Raw genomic sequence first — 20258 nt, 5'->3', positions numbered from 1 at the left:
TCTTCAGACAACAGCTGTTATCTCATAGAAATGTTTCTAATCTGGAATTAGCTGTGCTTCAGGTAGTATTCTGAGTTCTGAGTCAGAGGTTTCTAAGTTGGAGAGACTCAAGCACAAAAGTCAAGGCTGACTCTCCAGTGCAGTGCCGAGGAGTGGCTTCAGTGTGGGAGGTTCTGTTAAACCAGGGCTCAGTGTGGTTCTCTGGTGGATGTAAAAGACCCCATGGCATGATTTTGAAGAAGAACAATAATAGCTGGCACAGACTGGTGACCTGTTACAGGAATTACTCGCCACGGAAAGGAATGAGAGTCTGCCTTAGTGCACCACTAGGTATGGGAAGAGAATTGGAATGAAAGGCCTTTGATAATAGCATACCAGTTGACTTTATATTCTCAAGTTTTTAAAGTTAAAAGGTTTATTTATTAGTCACAAGTAAGGTTTACATTAACACTGCAATGAAGTTACTGTGAAATTCCCCTAGTCGCCACACCCCGGCGCCTGTTCGGGTTAATGCACCTAACCAGCATGTCTTTCAGAATGTGGGAGGAAACTGGAGCTCCCGGAGGAAACCCACACAGACACGAGGAGAACATGCAGACTCTATACAGACAGTGACCCAAGCCGGGAATTGAACCCGGGTCCCTGGTGTTGTGAGGCAGCAGTGTTAACCACTCAACGTTTCCATATTTGTGAAAATGTTAAAGGATGTGTATTGCTAGAATTTCGAGCAGACTTACACTATTATACTGGAACATCTACAGAGTGCCCAATTTAGCATGGCCAATGCATCTAACCTGCATGGTGGCACAGTGGTTAGCACTGCTGCCTCACAGCGCCAGGGACCCGGGTTTGATTTCCGGTTTGGGTCACTGTCTGTGTGGAGTCTGCATGTTCTCCCCGTGTCTCCATGGGTTTCCTCCAGTTTCCTCCCACAGTCTGAAAGATGTGCTGGTTAGGTGCATTGGCCATGCTAAATTCTCCCTCAGTGTACCCGAACAGGTGCTGGAGTGTGGCAACTAGGGGATTTTCACAATAATTTCATTGCAGTGTTAATGTAAGCCTACTTGTGACACTAATAAATAAACTTTAAACTCTTTGGAATGTGGGAGGAAGCCAGAGCACCCGAAGGAAACCCACGCACACACGGGAAGAACATGCAGACTCCGCACAGTCACCCAAGGCCGGAATTGAACCCGGGTCCTTGGAGCTGTGAGGCATCAGTGCTAACCACTGTGCCACCGTACCACCTTCTACAAAGTTTGCAGTAAGAACGTGAACTTGTGATGCTATTATAACTTGTAAAGATCTAACATAAAGTAAGACCTCTAGAATTTGTACTTACCCTTATCCAGCTCTTTCCCTTTATGTATTAATCTCATATCCTTCACTTCAATGTCAGCAAACTGGTTTGAGATCCTAGAAAAATATAATTCAGCTAATTACAGATCTATAATAATCGAGGGCAGCTTTGACAATAAAGCTTTTGTGCCAACAGAATAAATATGCATTTGTACAACAAGGTCAGGCTAGATTACAATGCTCTTCTTGAATCCCTGGCTCCAACTAAGAGTCTCTCCTCAACCCGTGGTCTGCGTCCCCCTGCGATTGGCTCTACTTCCCGCTGGAGCGATCGAGTAGGGTCGTCACCGATCACAAGACCCTCGAGAAACCCCTCCCCGCCGCCCCCCAATGAAATGCTACTGCAAGATCAATCAGTGAAAATGGTGGTAAACGTCTAAGAAAATGATCGTCTGTTGGCTGGAGCAGAGGCCCGAGCAATCCTTTCCACCTCTACTCTCCTCTGACTAGAAAGTACGTGTTCTGTCCCTCAACAGTTTCTCCTTCAACTAATCTCATGTTCTGCAGATAAAAGGTGCGGCTATGGATACCCGCATGGGCCCCAATTCTGCCTGTCTTTCTGTGGGACACTCCTTGTTCCAGTCTTACTCAAGCTCCCTCCCACAACTCTTTTTCCGTTACATCAACGACTGTATCGGTGTTTCATGCTCGCACTTGAATTGGAAAAATTTATTGATTTTACTTCCAATTTTCACCTCTCTCACCTTCACCTTGTCTATCTCCGACACTTCCCTTCCCTACCTTTACCGCTCGGTCTCAATTTCTGACAATAAACTGATCACAAATATTCATTACAAACCCATCCACTTCCACAGATACACCGACCACAGCTCCTCAACCCCACTTTCTGTAAGGACTCCATCTCATTCTCGCAGTTTCTCCGCCTCTGTCGCACCTGTTCCAAAGATGCCACCTTCAAAAACAACACTTCTAACATGTCTGCCATTTCGTCAACTGAAGATTCCTCCCCACTATGGTCGGACAGGGCACTCAACCATGTCCAACACATCTCCCGCATCTCTATCCTTTCCCCTTCTCCACCCTCCCAGAACCATGACAGGGTCCCCTCTGTCCCTCACTTTTCACCTCACCAGCCTTCGCATTCAAAGAATCATTAGAAACATAGAAACATAGAAAACCTACAGCACAAACAGGCCCTTCGGCCCCACAAGTTGTGCCGAACATATCCCTACCTTTTAGGCCTACCTATAACCCTCCATCCTATTAAGTCCCATGTACTCATCTAGGAGTCTCTTAAAAGACCCTATTGAGTTTGCCTCCACCACCACTGACGGCAGCCGATTCCACTCGCCCACCACCCTCTGTGTGAAAAACTTCCCCCTAACATTTCCCCTGTACCTACCCCCCAGCACCTTAAACCTGTGTCCTCTCGTAGCAGCCATTTCCACCCTGGGAAAAAGCCTCTGAGAGTCCATCCGATCTATGCCTCTCAACATCTTATACACCTCTATTAGGTCTCCTCTCATCCTACGTCTCTCCAAGGAGAAAAGACCGAGCTCCCTCAGCCTATCCTCATAAGGCATGCCCCTCAATCCAGGCAACATCCTTGTAAATCTCCTCTGCACCCTTTCAATCTTTTCCACATCCTTCCTGTAATGAGGCGACCAGAACTGAGCACAGTACTCCAAGTGGGGTCTGGCGAGGGTCTTGTATAGCTGCATCATTATCCCCGGACTCCTAAACTCAATCCCTCGATTCTCCATCGTTTCCACCAACTCCAGCATGATGCCAACATGAAACACATCTTCCCCTGACCCTCCGCTCAGCATCCCTCCCTGATGCCCTGGTCCACTCCTCCATCCCCCACAACTCTTCATCCGCTTCCCACGGTACCTTCCCATGCATTGTCAGAAAGTGCAACACCTGTCCCTTTAACTCACTGTCCAAGGCCCCAAACACTCCTTTCAGGTTAAGCAGCGATTCACTTGCACCTCCTTCTATTTGATCTACTGTATTCCCTGTTCCCATCTCCTCTACGCTGGGGAGACTAAACGCAGATTGGGTGATCACTTTGTGGAACACCTTCACTCAGTCCGCAAGTGTGACCCCAACCTTCTGGTCAACTCAGCGTCTTGCTCTCATGCCCCCATGTCCATCCTGGGCCTGTTGCAGTGCTCCAGTGAAGCCCAACCCAAATTGGAAGAACAACATCTCGTCTTCCGATTTTGGATGTTACAGCCCTCTGGGCTCAACATTGAGTTTAATAACTTTAGATTGTGAACTTCCTACTCCATCTTGACCTTTTGGTTCCTTTGGTTTGCCCAATACAACCCCACTCTCCCCCACATGGCCATCTGTCTCTTGTTTATCAGTTTTGCTTTCACTGAACATTGACCTTTCTTCTCCTATTAACACATTCTGCTATCTTACTTTTATGCCACTATTAGCACTTTGTTCAGTCCTTAATGCTTTGTCTTCTATCCATGACATCATTGCCCATGTCTCCTTGGTTCCGACCGACCCCTGTCCTTCTATTCTGCCCCACCCCTTCTCCAACTATATCATTCATTACATTTCTGTTCTCTTCAGTTCTGTAGAAGAATCATATGAACTCGAAACATTAACTATGTTTTTCCCTCCACAGATGCTGTCAGACCTCTTGAGTTTATCTTGCATTTTCTGTTTTATTGTTGCTCTTTGCCAATCTATCTTTACTTCAGGAATCAATGCCAGGATTTTATATGCCTTAATATAGGAGCTAGTTGATTCCGACAGATCAAACCTTTGTTACCATCAAATCCCAAAATTAATCATTACTTACTCCTCGCACAGCTGAAGACCTGTAGCATTTGGAGAGATTGTGATCTGTATTTTCTTTATGTTTGCCTGAAAAGTAAAATAATGTTCAAGCTCAGGAAAGCACATCAAACCAAGACTTTGCAAAAGAAAAGAACAAAGAACAGTACAGCACAGGAAAAGGCCCTTCGGCCCTCCAAGTCTACACCAAACACGGTGTCCTATCTAGACCAACCGCCTGTATCCCTCTATTCTCCGCCTGTTCATGTGTCTATCCAGATAAGTCTTAAATGTCGCTAACATGTCTGCCTCAACCACCTCACTTGGCAGTGCATTCCAGGCCCCCTCCATCCTCTGTGTAAAAAACTTCCCCTGCACATCTCCACTGAACCTTTCCCCCTTATCTTGAACTTGTTCCCCCTTGTAATTGTCATTTCTGCCATTGGGAAAAAGCTTCCAACTGTTCACCCTATCTATTCCCCTCATAATTTTATAAACTTCTATCAAGTTGCCCCTCAGTCTTCGTCTTTCCAGGGAGAACAATCCCAGTTTATTCAATCTCTCCTCATAGCTAATACCCTCCATACTAGGCAACATCCTGGTAAACCTTTTCAGTACTCCCTCCAAAGAACAAATGAACTTTCTCATACAATAGAAAAGGAGGCTAGTCAGCCCATCCAGTTTATGCTGACTCTTTCAAAGAGTGATACCGATATTTGAAATTCAGCCCCACCCTTGCCAATGGGTTTGATGACAAAGTTGGGGTTGGACCTGAGAGAGCGAAGTGCAGCAAGTTCAGAGGGAGACAGGTTAGAGTGGGTGGGAGGAGCAGAGAAATTGAGATGGCCAATGTTATGCCGATAGTTCTCAATGGAAAGATCAAGAGCAGGTAAGAGGCCGGAGGGAGGGGTTGAGGTGGTGGGAGAGTGCTGGAGGCGGGTGAAAGGATCTGCCAAATGAGGGAGGACTCTGGCCCAATGAGTTGAGCATGGAGACAAAGGCAGCGGAAGAAGAGTTCCGCATCATGTCGAGCCCGAAGGTAGTTGAGGTGAGGACGTAAGGAGAAGAAGCTCAGTCCTTTGCTGAGTACAGCACACTCAGCCTCAGAGAGGGGGAGGTCAGTGGGTATGGTGAATACATGGCAAGGGCTGGGGTTAGGAGGGATGGAGTCCATGTGATGGGAAGCGGAGGAGGATCCTGGATGGGCATTGGTGGTGATGAGTTGTTGGAGCTTGTATTCCTTAACACCTAAAAGGAAGAGAAAATGTTTCTTGTTAAGGCGTCGGATGAAACGATGAATGAAATGAAACTGGGGACCAGGGCAGCTTTGAGATAGAGTGAGTCAATGCTGCTGGAGAGAGATATTGAGTGCGTACATACAGCAACACATGGCACTGAGCGTGGATCTCAGGATGCAGCGAGAACAGCAGCCCGAGGAACGTTGTAGGTTCTGGAGGGTGAACAAGGCTAGCATTTACTGACAATCCTAATTGCTCCCGGGAATGTCGTTGTCAGCCACCTTCTTGAAGAACCATAAAAGTCCATGTGGTGTGGGTAGACCCACAGTGCAATCTGATCTGTTAATCAATTCAGAAGATTGTTAATCTGCAGACAGCAGTGAAGGCTGGGTCACTGAAATCTTATGGTCTTATGGCTGGTCACTGAATATATTCGAGGCTGAGTTAGACAGATTTTTGATTGACAAGGAAGTTGAGGGTAATGGGGAGCCAAGCAGAATGTGGAGTTAGAATCATAGAATCCCTTCGTTAGTCTATGAGATACTAAGAGTGCTGTTCCCTGCAACCACTCTGAGTATCTAATAGACTAACATCTGGAAGAAACATTTGGAATGTCTGGCGGCATCTATGGAGGGAAGCCGAGTTAACACTTTGAGTCCAAATGACTCTTCTACAGACCTGAAGATAGGTAGAAATGTAATTCATTTATAATATCCTTATCCTCCTTTTTGTAGCTTGTTGTTTGTTGTTTTCCAGTTCCGTTGGCTTGCCCCAGTGTAACCCCACCCTTCCCCCACACAGCGAACTGTCCCTTGCAGTTCAGTTTTGATCCTATTGACACATTCTGCTATCTTACCCTTTGCCGCTACTCGCACCCTTCATCCCTTAATCACACCATTAACACTCCACTTTGTCGTATGTCCATGACCTTTCCCTGTCCTTCTATCCTGCCCCACCTCCTCCACCCACCTCTCCTACTAAATCATTCATTACATTACAGTCTTGTCTTCAGTTCTACAGAAGAGTCATTTGGACTGGAAACGTTAACTCTGATTCTCTCCACAGATGCTGCCAGATGCTGCTTACCCAGTAATTTCTCTTTCATTGCAGATTTCCAGCATTGACAGTGTTTTGCTTTTATTCGAGAGGCTGATACCTGGAGTGGGTGGGTTGTCTTATGAGGAAAGGTTGTACTCTGCTGGAGTTTAGAAGAGTAAGAAGCGACTTGACAGGGTGGGCATGGAGAGGATGTTTCCTCTTGTGGAAGAATCTAGAATCAGGGGTCCCTATTTAAAAATAATTTAAAACAGAGGTGAGGAGAAATTATTTCTCTCAGAGGATCCTGAATCTTTGGCACTACCTTCCTGAAAGGGATGTGGAGGTAGAGTCTTTTTAAAGTTGAGGTGGATAGATTCTTGTTAAGCACAGGTTACCGGGTGTAGATGGGATGGAGATCTGAGGTTACTATCAGATTAGCCATGATCTTATTAAATGGCGGAGCAGGCTTGAGGGGCTGAATGGCCTACTCCTGCTCTTTGTTCATATACAGCAATCTACTTGCCCCCACTATTCTAGTTTGACTGGACTATAAAGATCCTAAGACATTTCTTGAAGGAGAGCAAAAGAGCTCTTCTGATGTAGTGGCCTACTTTCCTTTCGCCATTAAAAGCAGCCTTACTGTATTGCTGTTTGTGGGATCTTGCTGTACACAAAAATGACTGCCATATTTGCCTATACGGCTGTTGTTGTGAATGACTTTTCCTGTTCCTATGGCACTAAACAATCACTAGCACAGTGGCCAATGAGATTGTGGTGAGGAGCACTCTTACCTGAATGCAAATGGTGAGATCTCCAGAGCTGCTGCAGGCCCCCTCTCGCCTCACTCCCACATCACTCTCCATAGCGTGATTGATGTCCTGTTCTTGCTGCAACAGAAAGAAAACGCAATTGTCATTCCCATGGTGTCAATTTTATTGAGAAGTAGATAGGATGGTAAAGAAGTGTGGCATGCTTGCCTTTATTGGTCGGGGCATTGAGTACAAGAGGCAGACTGTCATGTTGCAGTTTTAGAAAACTTTGGTTAGGCCGCACTTAGAGTATTGTGTTCAATTCTGGTCGCTGCATTACAGGAAGGATGTGGAGAGGGTGCAGAGGAGGTTTAACACGATGCTGCCTGGATTAGAGGGCATGAGCTATAGGAAAAGGTTGGACAAACTAGGGTTGTTTTCTCTAGAGGAGGGCAGGATAAGGAGAGACCTGATTTTTCTTTTTATTCATTCATGGGACATGGACTTCAGTGGCTGGCCAGTATTTATTACCCATCCCTAGCTGCCCGAGGGCAGTTGAGAGTCAACCATATTGCTGTGGCTCTGGAGTCACATGTAGACCTGATAGAAGTCTATAAAATTATGAGAGGCATAGATAGGGCTGACAGTCAGAATCTTTTTTCCCAGAGTTGAAATGTCTAATACTAGGGGGCTTGCACTTAAGGTGAGAGGGGAAAAGTTCAAAGGAGATGTGAAGGGCAAGTTTTTAACCCAGAGAATGGTAGGTGTCCAGAACGCGCTGCCAGGGGTGGTGGGTGCAGGCAGATACAATAAGGGCGTTTAAGGGGCATTTAGATTAAGATTAATTTAGATTTAGATTAACTACCAGAAGGATGTGGAGGCTTTGGAGAGGGTACAGAAAAGATTTACCAAGATGTTGCCTGGTATGGAGGGCATTAGCTATGAGAAGAGGTTGGAGAAACTTGGTTTGTTCTCACTGGAACGACGGAGGTTGAAAGGCGACCTGATAGAAGTCTAAAAGATTATGAGGGGCGTGGACAGAGTGGATAATCAGAAGCTTTTTCCCAGGGTGGAAGAGTCAAGTACTAGGGGGCATAGGCTTAAGGTGCGACGGGCAAGGTTTAAAGGAGATATACGAGACAAGTTTTTTACACAGAGGGTGGTGGGTGCCTGGAACTCGTTGCCAGGGGAGGTGGTGGAAGCAGATACAGTAGTAACTTTTAGGGGGCATTTTGACAAATACATGAATAGGATGGGAATAGAGGGATATTGTCTCCAGAAGGGTAAGGGGCTTTAGTTCAGTCGGGCAGCATGGTCGATGCAGGCTTGGAGGGCCGAAGGGGCCTGTTCCTGTGCTGTAATTTTCTTTGTTCTTTGTTCTAGATAAGCACAAGAAAATGCAAGGAATGGAGGGATATGGACCAAGGCCAGGCAGAAGGGATTGTTTAATTTGGCATTATGTTCGGCACAACATCATGGGCCGAAGGGCCTGTTCCTGTGCTGCACTGTTTCATGTTCTATGCCCTATAAGTATGAAGTCCCTTCAGTATTTCCATTATCTTCTGCAATCAATCTACAGGTCGATCTCCCTAGTTCTTGTTGAATGGGTATCTGAACTTGGGCAGTTCAGTGTTACAACCACAAAATCTTAAAGCCACAAATATCTTAAGCCAATTCATTCACGTGGTCAGTTTGATGATCACATTTTCAGCTACAACTGGGGTTACGTAATCCCCACACGATGAGAATGAATAAAGGATAACTTGTTAAAAAATAACTGAGCAACATGTTTAATCCAAGACTCAGGATTAAGGTCTCTGTCACGTTCTACAATAAATATCTCAGACTGACTTTGAGGAACTCCAGTGGCAAGCATAATTTGGTTCCTTCATCTAAATCATTGACATAAATTGGAAATAGTTGAGGTCCCTGTGACACTCCACTCATCACATTTTGTAACCCAAAAATGATCCAGTTATGCCTACTCTATTACCCAGCCAGTCCTCTATCCATGCTAATATGTAACCCCCTACATCATGAACTCTTATTTAGTACAATCACCTTTGATGTGTCACCTTGTCAAATGTCTTCGGAAAATCTAAGTACAGCACATCCACAGGTTCCTCTTTATCCACATTGCTTGTTATGTCCTCAAAGAACTCCAATAAGTTAGTCAAGTATGATTTCCCTTTCACAAAACAAATGTTGACTCTGCCTGATAGCTCTGAGATTTTCTAATTGCCTTGCTATAACCTCCTTTATAATAGATTCTAGCATTTTCCCAATGACAGATGTTCCGATAACTTCCTTGTAGTTTCCTGCTTTCTGTCTCCTTATTTAATAGTCACATTTGCTATTTTGTAATTTGATTTTCCAGACCCTAGGAAATTTTGGAAAATTAAAACCAATGCATCTATTATCTCAGCAGCCACTTCTTTTAAGACTCTGTGATGAAGCCCATCAGGACCTGGATACTTGTCAACTTTTAGTTCTAATAATTTTCTTAGTACCCTGTAATTGTTTTAAGTTCCTCCCTCCCTTTCACCCCCTGTTTTATTTCTGGGATGTTATTTATATCTTCTACAGTGAAAAGAGACAGAAAAAATCTGTTTAATTCTTCTTTTTCTGATTGACAGTCAATGACTAGTAGGGTTCTGCAGGAATTTGTGCTAGGACCCCAACTGTTAACATTGTATATTAATGATCTGGAAGAGGGAACTGGATGTATTACTTCCAAGCCTGGAGTTCAGCCCCTCCCTCCACGACTGGATCCTGAACTTCCTAACCCACAGACTGCAATCAGTAAGGATAGGCAACAACACCTCCTCCACGATCATCCTCAACACCGATGCCCCACAAGGCTGTGTTTTCAGCCCCCTACTATACTCCTTATACACCTATGACTGTGCGCCCAAATTCCCCTCCAATTCGATTTTAAGTTTGCTGATGACACCACCGTTGTGGGTCGCACCTCAACAATGACGAGACAGAGTACAGGAATGAGATAGAGAATCTGGTGAATTGGTGCAGCAACAATAATCTCTCCCTCAATGTCAACAAAACGAAGGAGAAAGTCATCGACTTCAGGAAGTGTAGTGGAGGACATGCACCTGTCTACATCAATGGAGATGAAGTAGAAATGATCGAGAGCTTCAGGTTTTTAAGTATCCAGATCACCAACAACCTGTCCTGGTCCCCCCATGCCGACACTATAGTTAAGAAAGCCCACTAATGCCTCTACTTCCTCAGAAGACTAAGGAAATTTGGTATCTCTCACCAACTTTTACAGATGCACCATAGAGAGCATTCTTTCTGGTTGTATCACAGCTTGGTATGGCTCCTGCTCTGTCCAAGACTGCAAGAAGCTACAAAGGCTCGAGAAGATACCCAGTCCATCACTCAAACCAGCCTCCCATCCATTGACTCTGTCTACACTTCCCGCTGCTTCAGCAAAGCAGCCAGCATAATTAAGGATCCCACGCATCCCGAACATATTCTCTTCCACCTTCTTCTGTCAGGAAAAAGATACAAAATTCTGAGGACACGTATCAACCGACTCAAGAACTGCTTCTTCCCTGCTGCTGTCAGACTTTTGAATGGACCTACCTCACATTAAATCGATCTTTCTCTAGGCCCTAGCTGTGTCTGTAACACTACATTCCGCACTCTCTCCTTTTCTTCTTTATGAGCGGTATGCTTCGTCTGTGTAGTGCTCAAAAAACAATGCTTTTCACTGTATACCAATACATGTGACAAAAATAAATTAAATCAAATCAAATCAAATTTGCAGATGATACAAATTTGAATGGGAGTGTGAGCTGTGAGGAGGATGCAGAAATGCTTCAGTGTGATTTTGACAGGCTGAGTATGTGGGCAGATGCATGTATATTGTGGATAAATGTGAGGTTATCCACTTTGGTAGCAATAATAGGAAGACAGATTATGACTTGAATGGGTGTAATTTGAGAGAGGTGGATATTCAACAAGACCTTGTTGTCCTGAGAGTAAGCATGTAAGTACAGCAGGCAGTAATGAAGGCAAATGGTACGTTGACCTTCATAGCGAGAGGATTTGAGTTGAGGGATAGGGATGTTTTGCTGCAATTGTATAGGGCATTGGTGAGGCCACACCTGGAATATTGTGTGCAGTTTTGGCGTCCTTATCTGAGGAAGGATGTCCTTGCTATTGAGGGGAGGTCTGACATATGAGGAGAGACGAAATCGGTTAGGATTGTATTCACTAGAGTTTAGAAAAGTGAGAGAGGATCTCATAGGAACTTATAAAAATCTAACAGGGTTAGACAGGGTAGATTCAGAAAGAATGTTCCCGATGGTGGGAGAGTCCAGAACTAGGGGTCATAGTTTGAGGATAAAGGGTAAATCCTTTAGAACTGAGGGGAGGAGAAATGTCTTCACCCAGAGGATGGTGAATGTGTGGAATTCACAACCACAGAATGTAGTTGAGGCTAAAACATTATCTGATATCAAGAAGAAAATAGATATAGCTCTTAAGGCTAAAGGGATCACAGGCTATGGGAGGAAGGCGTGATCAGGATATTGAATTTGATGATCAGCCATGATCAAAATGAATGGCAGAGCAGGCTCGAAGGGCCGAATGGCCTACTCCCGCTTTTAGTCTCGATGTTTCTATGTTTCTATCCCCCATTTATTCTTTTCCATTGTTAATTTCCCATTCTCACCCTCTTGAGGACCAGCACTCACTTTACTTAATCTTTCCCTTTTTAAAAACTTTGGAAACTCTTACTATCTATTCTTATCTTTTTAGCTAGTTTTCTCTCATACTCTAATTTCTCTGTCCTTATTAGTCTTTTAATCATTCTTTACTGTTCTTTATATTCAGTCCAATCTGCTGCCCTGTCATTCATCTTTTCCGAAATATACACATTTCTTTCATTTTGACACTATCTTTAACTCCTTTAGTTTCCCATGGATGGTGCGTTCTTCCTGAGACTCTTTCTTTCTGACTGGAATGTATCTATTGTGAATATTCTGAAACATCTCCTTAAATGTCCACCACTACATATCTACTGATCTATCCCTTAACATGATTTCCCAGTTCACTTTCACCAGCTCTATTCTCAGACCCTCATAATTGTCCTTATTTAAGTTTAAAACACTAGTCTTAGACCCATTCTTCTCTCACTCAAACTGAATGTGAAATTCAATCATTTTATAATCACTGCTACCTAGGAGCTTTCATATGAGGTCATTAATTGATCTTACTGCATTGTAACTGGTAATCTTTAAGGTGGAGATGCTTCAGGTATGGGCTAGGTACATTCCAAAAAGGGTGAAAGTTAAGGGAGCCAAAAACAGGGCTCCTAGGTTGAGAAGGGAGATAATGATTAAAATGAAACAAAAAGGAGGATATAGGATGCATGTCAAATGAAGGCTTCAAATGAGTAGCAGATCAAATAAAATGGGTTGAGAGGAAAATAAAAGCAATCAAGCAAGCTGCCTTGTCCTTAATGGTGTTGAGCTTCTTGAGCGTTGTTGGAGCTGCACCCATCTAGGCAAGTGGAGAGTATTCCATCAGACTCCTGACTTGTGCCTTGTAGATGGCAGAAAAACACTGCAGAGCCAGGAGGTGAGTTAATTGTTGCAGGATTCCTAGTCTCTTGAGGTGTATAAGATTGTGAGAGGTATGAACAGGGCGGGTATGAGAATAGAATGACAGTCAACATAAATCTACTACCAGATGTAAATAATGAATGGGTAGTGAGAGGTGAAGTGGGCCCTATATAGGACAAAGAGGGTGATATATGTCTAGTGCCATGTGATGTTAGTGTCCCTTTAAGAAAGGTTATTTTTAAACATGATTTCTCCAACTCAGTTTCAGTGGTTTCGTAGCTCACAGCTTCAGTGATGTCATTGTTGTTGCTGACTTGACTGGAATTGTCCTTTTATTTCTTCTTAAGTGGCTTAAGTGGGGTTGTCTGTGTTTACTCCGGGATTAGTTTTACAATTCTGCATTGTTAGGAGAAAGGGTCATGTGTTTTTTGGACAGTTTTTTCCCCCAGTGAGTTTAAGGTTTCAGTTTCGAGAGTTCTGAGGCTGCAGTTTAGTTTTTAGTTTTAGCAGGGTCATCAAGCAAGAAAGAAGCTGAAGTCTCTGTCTCCCTGTTCTGTTTGGAAATTCTGCTGGTTATCTCAAGGCAATGTTTTGCCTCCCAGAAGGAAAGTGCAGGCTTCAAAAAGACTCAACTCCAGTCAAGTGAGATTTTAATCTATGCTGTGCTAAGCCTGTGAAAAGGGTTTTGTCTATGAAAGTTTTGGTTTTGTTGGAACTGCTTTAATATTTAATTAAGGGTTAATACATTATTGTGGTTGTTTTCTTTCTGGTTTCTTTTTGTTTGTAACTGATGAAAGGTGTTGCTAATTTTCTTTCTATACATGTTAACTATATTCTTAAATAAACTTTGTTTGATAAAAGCTCCCTAGTGGGTTGTTGAATCTTACCTGAAGTAAAATGTATCAAGCTCATCCTAGCCAAATTCAAGTTGCAAAACTTACGGTTCGGGCGGTCTCCATAAAGAATTTTGGAGTTTCTAACCTGACCTATAACAGCCACAGGACAAGGCTAAGATACTTAATGAGTTCCCTATATTGGTGATTACTAAAGATGAGGAATCTGAAAGAATATCAGTTATATTGGAGGCAATAGATAGTATGAAAGTTGAAAGGCAGGAGGTACTGGAAAGGTTAACTGCTCAGGGTAGATAAGTCACCTGATGTATGAGGAGAGATTGACTGAGGTGAGGATTGTTTTTGCTGGAGTTCTGATGAATGAGGGGGGATCTCATAGAGACTTATAAAGTTCTAACAGGACGAGACAGAGCAGATGCAGGGAGGATATTCCCGATGGTGGGGGAGTCCAGAACCAGGGCTCACAGTCTGAGGATTCAGGGTAGACCATTTAGCGCGGAGGTGAGGAGACATTTCTTCACCTAAAGAGTGGTGAGCCTGTGGAATTGATGCCAAAATGTTGAATGCATTCAAGAGGCGGCTGGATATAGCACTTGGGGTGAATGGGATCAAAGGTTATGGGGAAAAAGCAGGATTAGGCTATTGAGTTGGACGATCAGCCATGATTGTGATGAATGACGGAGGAGGCTCAAAGGGCCAAATGGCCTCCTTCAGCTCCTATCTTCTATGTTTCTATGATCTGGATGGCTTGTAACTCAGGTTACTAAAGGAAGTGCGGGTGGAGATAGTGGAAAGGTTTGTCTTAATCCTTGGGTATGGAGAGGTGCCAGAGGATTAGAGAGTGGCAATGTGACATTCTTATTCAAAAAGGCCGCACGGACAGTCCGAGTAACTACAAGCCAATTAGCCTCGCATCAGTGGTGTGGAAGATTTTGGAATCCTCAATTGGGAAAAACCAACAAGCACTTGGTGAAGCTGAGTTAAATAAGGAGAACGAGCACTGGTTTATAAAAGGCAGATCATGCTTGGCCAATCTAGATTCATTCTTTGATGAAATAACAGAGAAAGTTGATGAAGGAAATGTAGTGGATGTTGTCTATATGAATTTTAAGACAGTGTTTGACAAGGTTCGACATAAAATATTGATTAACAAATTTAAGGCTTATGAACCTCGAGGGTCAATGTGCAATTGGATAAAAAAAAGGACAGAGAGCAGCAAGTTCTGAAGATGTTTGCTTTTCAGACTGGAAGATGGTAGACAGTGTTGGCCCCCAAATATTATTTTTCATTTTTGGGATATAGGCATTGCTGGCAAGGCCAGCATTTATTGCCCATCCAAAATTGCCCTTGGAATGTGGTGGTGAGCTGCCTTCTTGAAGGCACCCACAGTGCTGTTAGGGAAGGGGGTTCCAGGATTTTGACCCAGCAATAGTGAAGGAACGGTGATATATTTCCAAGTCAGAATGGCGAGTGACTTGGGGGGAACTTCCAAGTGGTAGTGTTTCCAAGCACCTTCTACCTTTGTCCTTCTAGATAACAAAGAACAAGAACAAAGAACAATACAGCACAGGAACAGGCCCTTCGGCCCTCCAAGCCCGCGCCGCTCCCCGGTCCAGGATTGAATCCTGAATCCAGGATCCCCGCCCAATTTTCCAGCCTATCTACATACCAATATCCTATCCATCGAGCTGTCCCTCACAGCTACGATGCTTTGTTCATCACAACCTATTAACTCACCCCCACCCCCCCATTTCAGACCATGTGATGTCCAGGGAGAGGCAAAAACCCAGAGTGAAAACCCCAGGGCCAATATGGGGAAAGAAAATCTGGGAAATTCCTCTCCGACCCCCTGAGGCGATCGAAACGAGTCCAGGAGATCACACTGGCCCTGATCGGAAAATGCTTCCCAACCCTATTCATTTCCACTTCCACGAACACCATATGAATTCCCTGCCCCCGAGACAGGTTCCCAACTATCCGCAGTCTCGCTCTGTACTGGCACCAGCAAGATGATCATAGAATGAAGCCTTGAAACGAGAAACAAGGAACAATTAGCCCGCGCCGCTCCCTGGTCCAAACTAGACCACTCTTTTGTATCCCTCCATTCCCATTCCGTTCATATAGCTGTCCAGATAAGTCTTAAACGCTCCCAGTGTGTCCGCCTCCACCACCTTGCCCGGCAACACATTCCAGGCCCCCACGACCCTCTGTGTGAAATATGTCCTTCTGATATCTGTGTTAAACCTCCCCCCCTTCACCTTGAACCTATGACCCCTCGTGAACGTCACCACCGACCCGGGGAAAAGCTTCCCACCGTTCACCCTATCTATGCCTTTCATAATTTTATACACCTCTATTAAGTCTCCCCTCATCCTCCGTCTTTCCAAGGAGAACAACCCCAGTTTCCCCAATCTCTCCTCATAACCAAGCCCCTCCATACCAGGCAACATCCTGGTAAACCTCCTCTGTACTCTCTCCAAAGCCTCCACGTCCTTCTGGTAGTGTGGCGACCAGAACTGGACGCAGTATTCCAAATGCGGCCGAACCAACGTTCTATACATCTGCAACATCAGACCCCAACTCTTATACTCTATGCCCCGTCATATAAAGGCAAGCATGCCATATGCCTTCTTCACCACCTTCTCCACCTGTGACGTCACCTTCAAAGATCTGTGGACTTGCACACCCAGGTCCCTCTGCATCTCTACACCCTTTATGGTTCTTCCATTTATCGTGTAGCTCCTCCCTACATTATTCCCACCAAAATGCATCACTTCGCATTTATCAGGATTGAACTCCATCTGCCATTTCCTTGCCCAAATTTCCAGCCTATCTATATCCTTCTGTAGCCTCTGACAATGTTCCTCACTATCTGCAAGTCCTGCCAGTTTTGTGTCGTCCGATGGTAGGGGTCATGAGATGGGAGGTGCTGCCCAAGGAGCCTTGCTGAGTTCCTGCAGTGCATCTTGTGGATGGTACGCGCTGCTGCCACTCTGCATCGATGATGGAGGGATTGAATGTTTTTGGATGGGGTGCCAATCAAGCGAGCTGCTTTGCCCTTAATGGTGTTGAGCTTCTTGAGTGTTATTGGAGCTGCACCATCTAGGCAAGTGGAGAGTATTCTATCAGACTCCTGACTTGTGCCTTGTAGATGGCAGAAAAACTCTGTGGAGCCAGGAGGTGAGTTAATTGCTGCAGGATTCCTAGTCTCTTGAGGTGTATAAGATTGTGAGAGGTATGAACAGGGTGAATAGGAAGCAGCTGTTTCTCTTGGATGAGGGATTAATTACCAGGGGGCATAGTTTTAGGGGCAGGAGATTCAGAGGGGATTTGGGAAAACGAATTCACTCAGAGGCTGGTGAGAATCTGGAGGCCGGAAACCTTACTGTGATGACTTCACAGCCTATCTATATCCTTCTGTAGTCTCTGACAATGTTCCTCACTATCTGCAAGTCCAGCCATTTTCGTGTCATCCGCAAACTTACTTCCAGATCGTTTATATAAATCACAAACAGCAGAGGTCCCAATACAGGGCCCTGCGGAACACCACTAGTCACAGGCATCCAGCCGGGTAGAAGACCCTTCCACTACCACCTCTGTCTTCTGTGACCAAGCCAGTTCTCCACCCATCTAGCCACCTCCCCCTTTATCCCATGAGATCCAACCTTTTGCACCAACCTACCATGAGGGACTTTGTCAAACGCTTTACTAAAGTCCATATAGACGACATCCATGGCTCTTCCCTCATCAACCATTCTAGTCACTTCTTCAAAAAACTCCACCAGGTTAGTGAGGCATGACCTCCCTCTCACAAAACCATGCTGACTATCGTTAATGAGTTTATTCCTTTCTAAATCCTATCTCTGAGATTCCTCTCCAACAACTTCCCTACCACGGATGTCAAGCTCACCAGCCTATAATTTCCCGGGTTATCCTTCCTATCCTTCTTAAATAACGGGACCACATTAGCTATCCTCCAATCCTCTGGGACCTCACCTGTGTCCAGTGACGAGACAAAGATTTGCATCAGAGGCCCAGCGATTTCATCTCTCGTCTCCCTGAGAAGCCTTGGATAGATTCCATCAGGCCCTGGGGATTTGTCCAGTCTGCCAGAGGCAGACTGTCATGTTGCAGTTTTAGAAAACTTTGGTTAGGCCGCACTTAGAGTATTGTGTTCAATTCTGGTCGCTGCATTACAGGAAGGATGTGGAGAGGGTGCAGAGGAGGTTTAACACGATGCTGCCTGGATTAGAGGGCATGAGCTATAGGAAAAGGTTGGACAAACTAGGGTTGTTTTCTCTGGAGGAGGGCAGGATAAGGAGAGACCTGATTTTTCTTTTTATTCATTCATGGGACATGGACTTCAGTGGCTGGCCAGTATTTATTACCCATCCCTAGCTGCCCGAGGGCAGTTGAGAGTCAACCATATTGCTGTGGCTCTGGAGTCACATGTAGACCTGATAGAAGTCTATAAAATCATGAGAGGCACCACAGTCAGAATCTTTTTTCCCAGAGTTGAAATGTCTAATACTAGGGGGCTTGCACTTAAGGTGAGAGGGGAAAAGTTCAAAGGAGATGTGAAGGGCAAGTTTTTAACCCAGAGAATGGTAGGTGTCCAGAACGCGCTGCCAGGGGTGGTGGGTGCAGGCAGATACAATAAGGGCGTTTAAGGGGCATTTAGATTAAGATTAATTTAGATTTAGATTAACTACCAGAAGGATGTGGAGGCTTTGGAGAGGGTACAGAAAAGATTTACCAAGATGTTGCCTGGTATGGAGGGCATTAGCTATGAGGAGAGGTTGGAGAAACTTGGTTTGTTCTCACTGGAACGACGGAGTTGAAAGGCGACCTGATAGAAGTCTACAAGATTATGAGGGGCATGGACAGAGTGGATAATCAGAAGCTTTTTCCCAGGGTGGAAGAGTCAAGTACTAGGGGGCATAGGCTTAAGGTGCGACGGGCAAGGTTTAAAGGAGATATACGAGACAAGTTTTTTACACAGAGGGTGGTGGGTGCCTGGAACTCGTTGCCAGGGGAGGTGGTGGAAGCAGATACAGTAGTAACTTTTAGGGGGCATTTTGACAAATACATGAATAGGATGGGAATAGAGGGATATTGTCTCCAGAAGGATAGGGGGCTTTAGTTCAGTCGGGCAGCATGGTCGATGCAGGCTTGGAGGGCCGAAGGGGCCTGTTCCTGTGCTGTAATTTTCTTTGTTCTTTGTTCTAGATAAGCACAAGAAAATGCAAGGAATGGAGGGATATGGACCAAGGCCAGGCAGAAGGGATTGTTTAATTTGGCATTATGTTCGGCACAACATCATGGGCCGAAGGGCCTGTTCCTGTGCTGCACTGTTTCATGTTCTATGCCCTATAAGTATGAAGTCCCTTCAGTATTTCCATTATCTTCTGCAATCAATCTACAGGTCGATCTCCCTAGTTCTTGTTGAATGGGTATCTGAACTTGAAGAAGGGGCTCAGAGCCTCGAAAGCTTGTGTGGCTTTTGCTACCAAATAAACCTGTTGGACTTTAACCTGGTGTTGTTAAACTTCTTACTGTATCTGAACTTGGGCAGTTCAGTGTTACAACCACAAAATCTTAAAGCCACAAATATCTTAAGCCAATTCATTCACGTGGTCAGTTTGATGATCACATTTTCAGCTACAACTGGGGTTAAGTAATCCCCACACGTTGAGAATGAATAAAGGATAACTTGTTAAAAAATAACTGAGCAACATGTTTAATCCAAGACTCAGGATTAAAGTCTCTGTCACGTTCTACAATAAATATCTCAGACTGACTTTGAGGAACTCCAGTGGCAAGCATAATTTGGTTCCTTCATCTAAATCATTGACATAAATTGGAAATAGTTGAGGTCCCTGTGACACTCCACTCTCACATTTTGTAACCCAAAAATGATCCAGTTATGCCTACTCTATTACCCAGCCAGTCCTCTATCCATGCTAATATGTAACCCCCTACATCATGAACTCTTATTTAGTACAATCACCTTTGATGTGTCACCTTGTCAAATGTCTTCGGAAAATCTAAGTACAGCACATCCACAGGTTCCTCTTTATCCACATTGCTTGTTATGTCCTCAAAGAACTCCAATAAGTTAGTCAAGTATGATTTCCCTTTCACAAAACAAATGTTGACTCTGCCTGATAGCTCTGAGATTTTCTAATTGCCTTGCTATAACCTCCTTTATAATAGATTCTAGCATTTTCCCAATGACAGATGTTCCGATAACTTCCTTGTAGTTTCCTGCTTTCTGTCTCCTTATTTAATAGTCACATTTGCTATTTTGTAATTTGATTTTCCAGACCCTAGGAAATTTTGGAAAATTAAAACCAATGCATCTACTATCTCAGCAGCCACTTCTTTTAAGACTCTGTGATGAAGCCCATCAGGACCTGGATACTTGTCAACTTTTAGTTCTAATAATTTTCTTAGTACCCTGTAATTGTTTTAAGTTCCTCCCTCCCTTTCACCCCCTGTTTTATTTCTGGGATGTTATTTATATCTTCTACAGTGAAAAGAGACAGAAAAAATCTGTTTAATTCATCTTTTTCTGATTGACAGTCAATGACTAGTAGGGTTCTGCAGGAATTTGTGCTAGGACCCCAACTGTTAACATTGTATATTAATGATCTGGAAGAGGGAACTGGA

At 44.3% G+C, this 20258-nt stretch overlaps 1 protein-coding gene across 3 annotated transcripts in view; it reads right to left on the bottom strand.

Annotated features, from left to right (window-relative positions):
- Positions 1 to 20258, bottom strand: part of LOC144503074 (uncharacterized) — a 111740-nt gene that overhangs the window by 83543 nt on the left and 7939 nt on the right. For 2 of the 3 annotated variants that reach the window (XM_078227577.1, XM_078227584.1), the window contains exons 2-4: positions 7184 to 7279; positions 4142 to 4206; positions 1343 to 1416 (exon numbers count right to left, since the gene is read on the bottom strand). In XM_078227577.1, the coding sequence (XP_078083703.1) occupies positions 1343 to 1416; positions 4142 to 4206; positions 7184 to 7279 (235 nt within the window). Of the gene's footprint in view, positions 1 to 1342; positions 1417 to 4141; positions 4207 to 7183; positions 7280 to 9202; positions 9337 to 20258 lie in introns of those variants that run through there. The other variant, XM_078227590.1, reaches the window with a different exon arrangement.

This window comes from Mustelus asterias, chromosome 2 (assembly GCF_964213995.1).
Source record: "Mustelus asterias chromosome 2, sMusAst1.hap1.1, whole genome shotgun sequence".
NCBI lineage: Eukaryota > Metazoa > Chordata > Chondrichthyes > Carcharhiniformes > Triakidae > Mustelus > Mustelus asterias.
The sequence above is the reverse complement of the archived record's forward strand: the minus strand, read 5'-3'. Positions and strand labels throughout refer to the sequence as shown.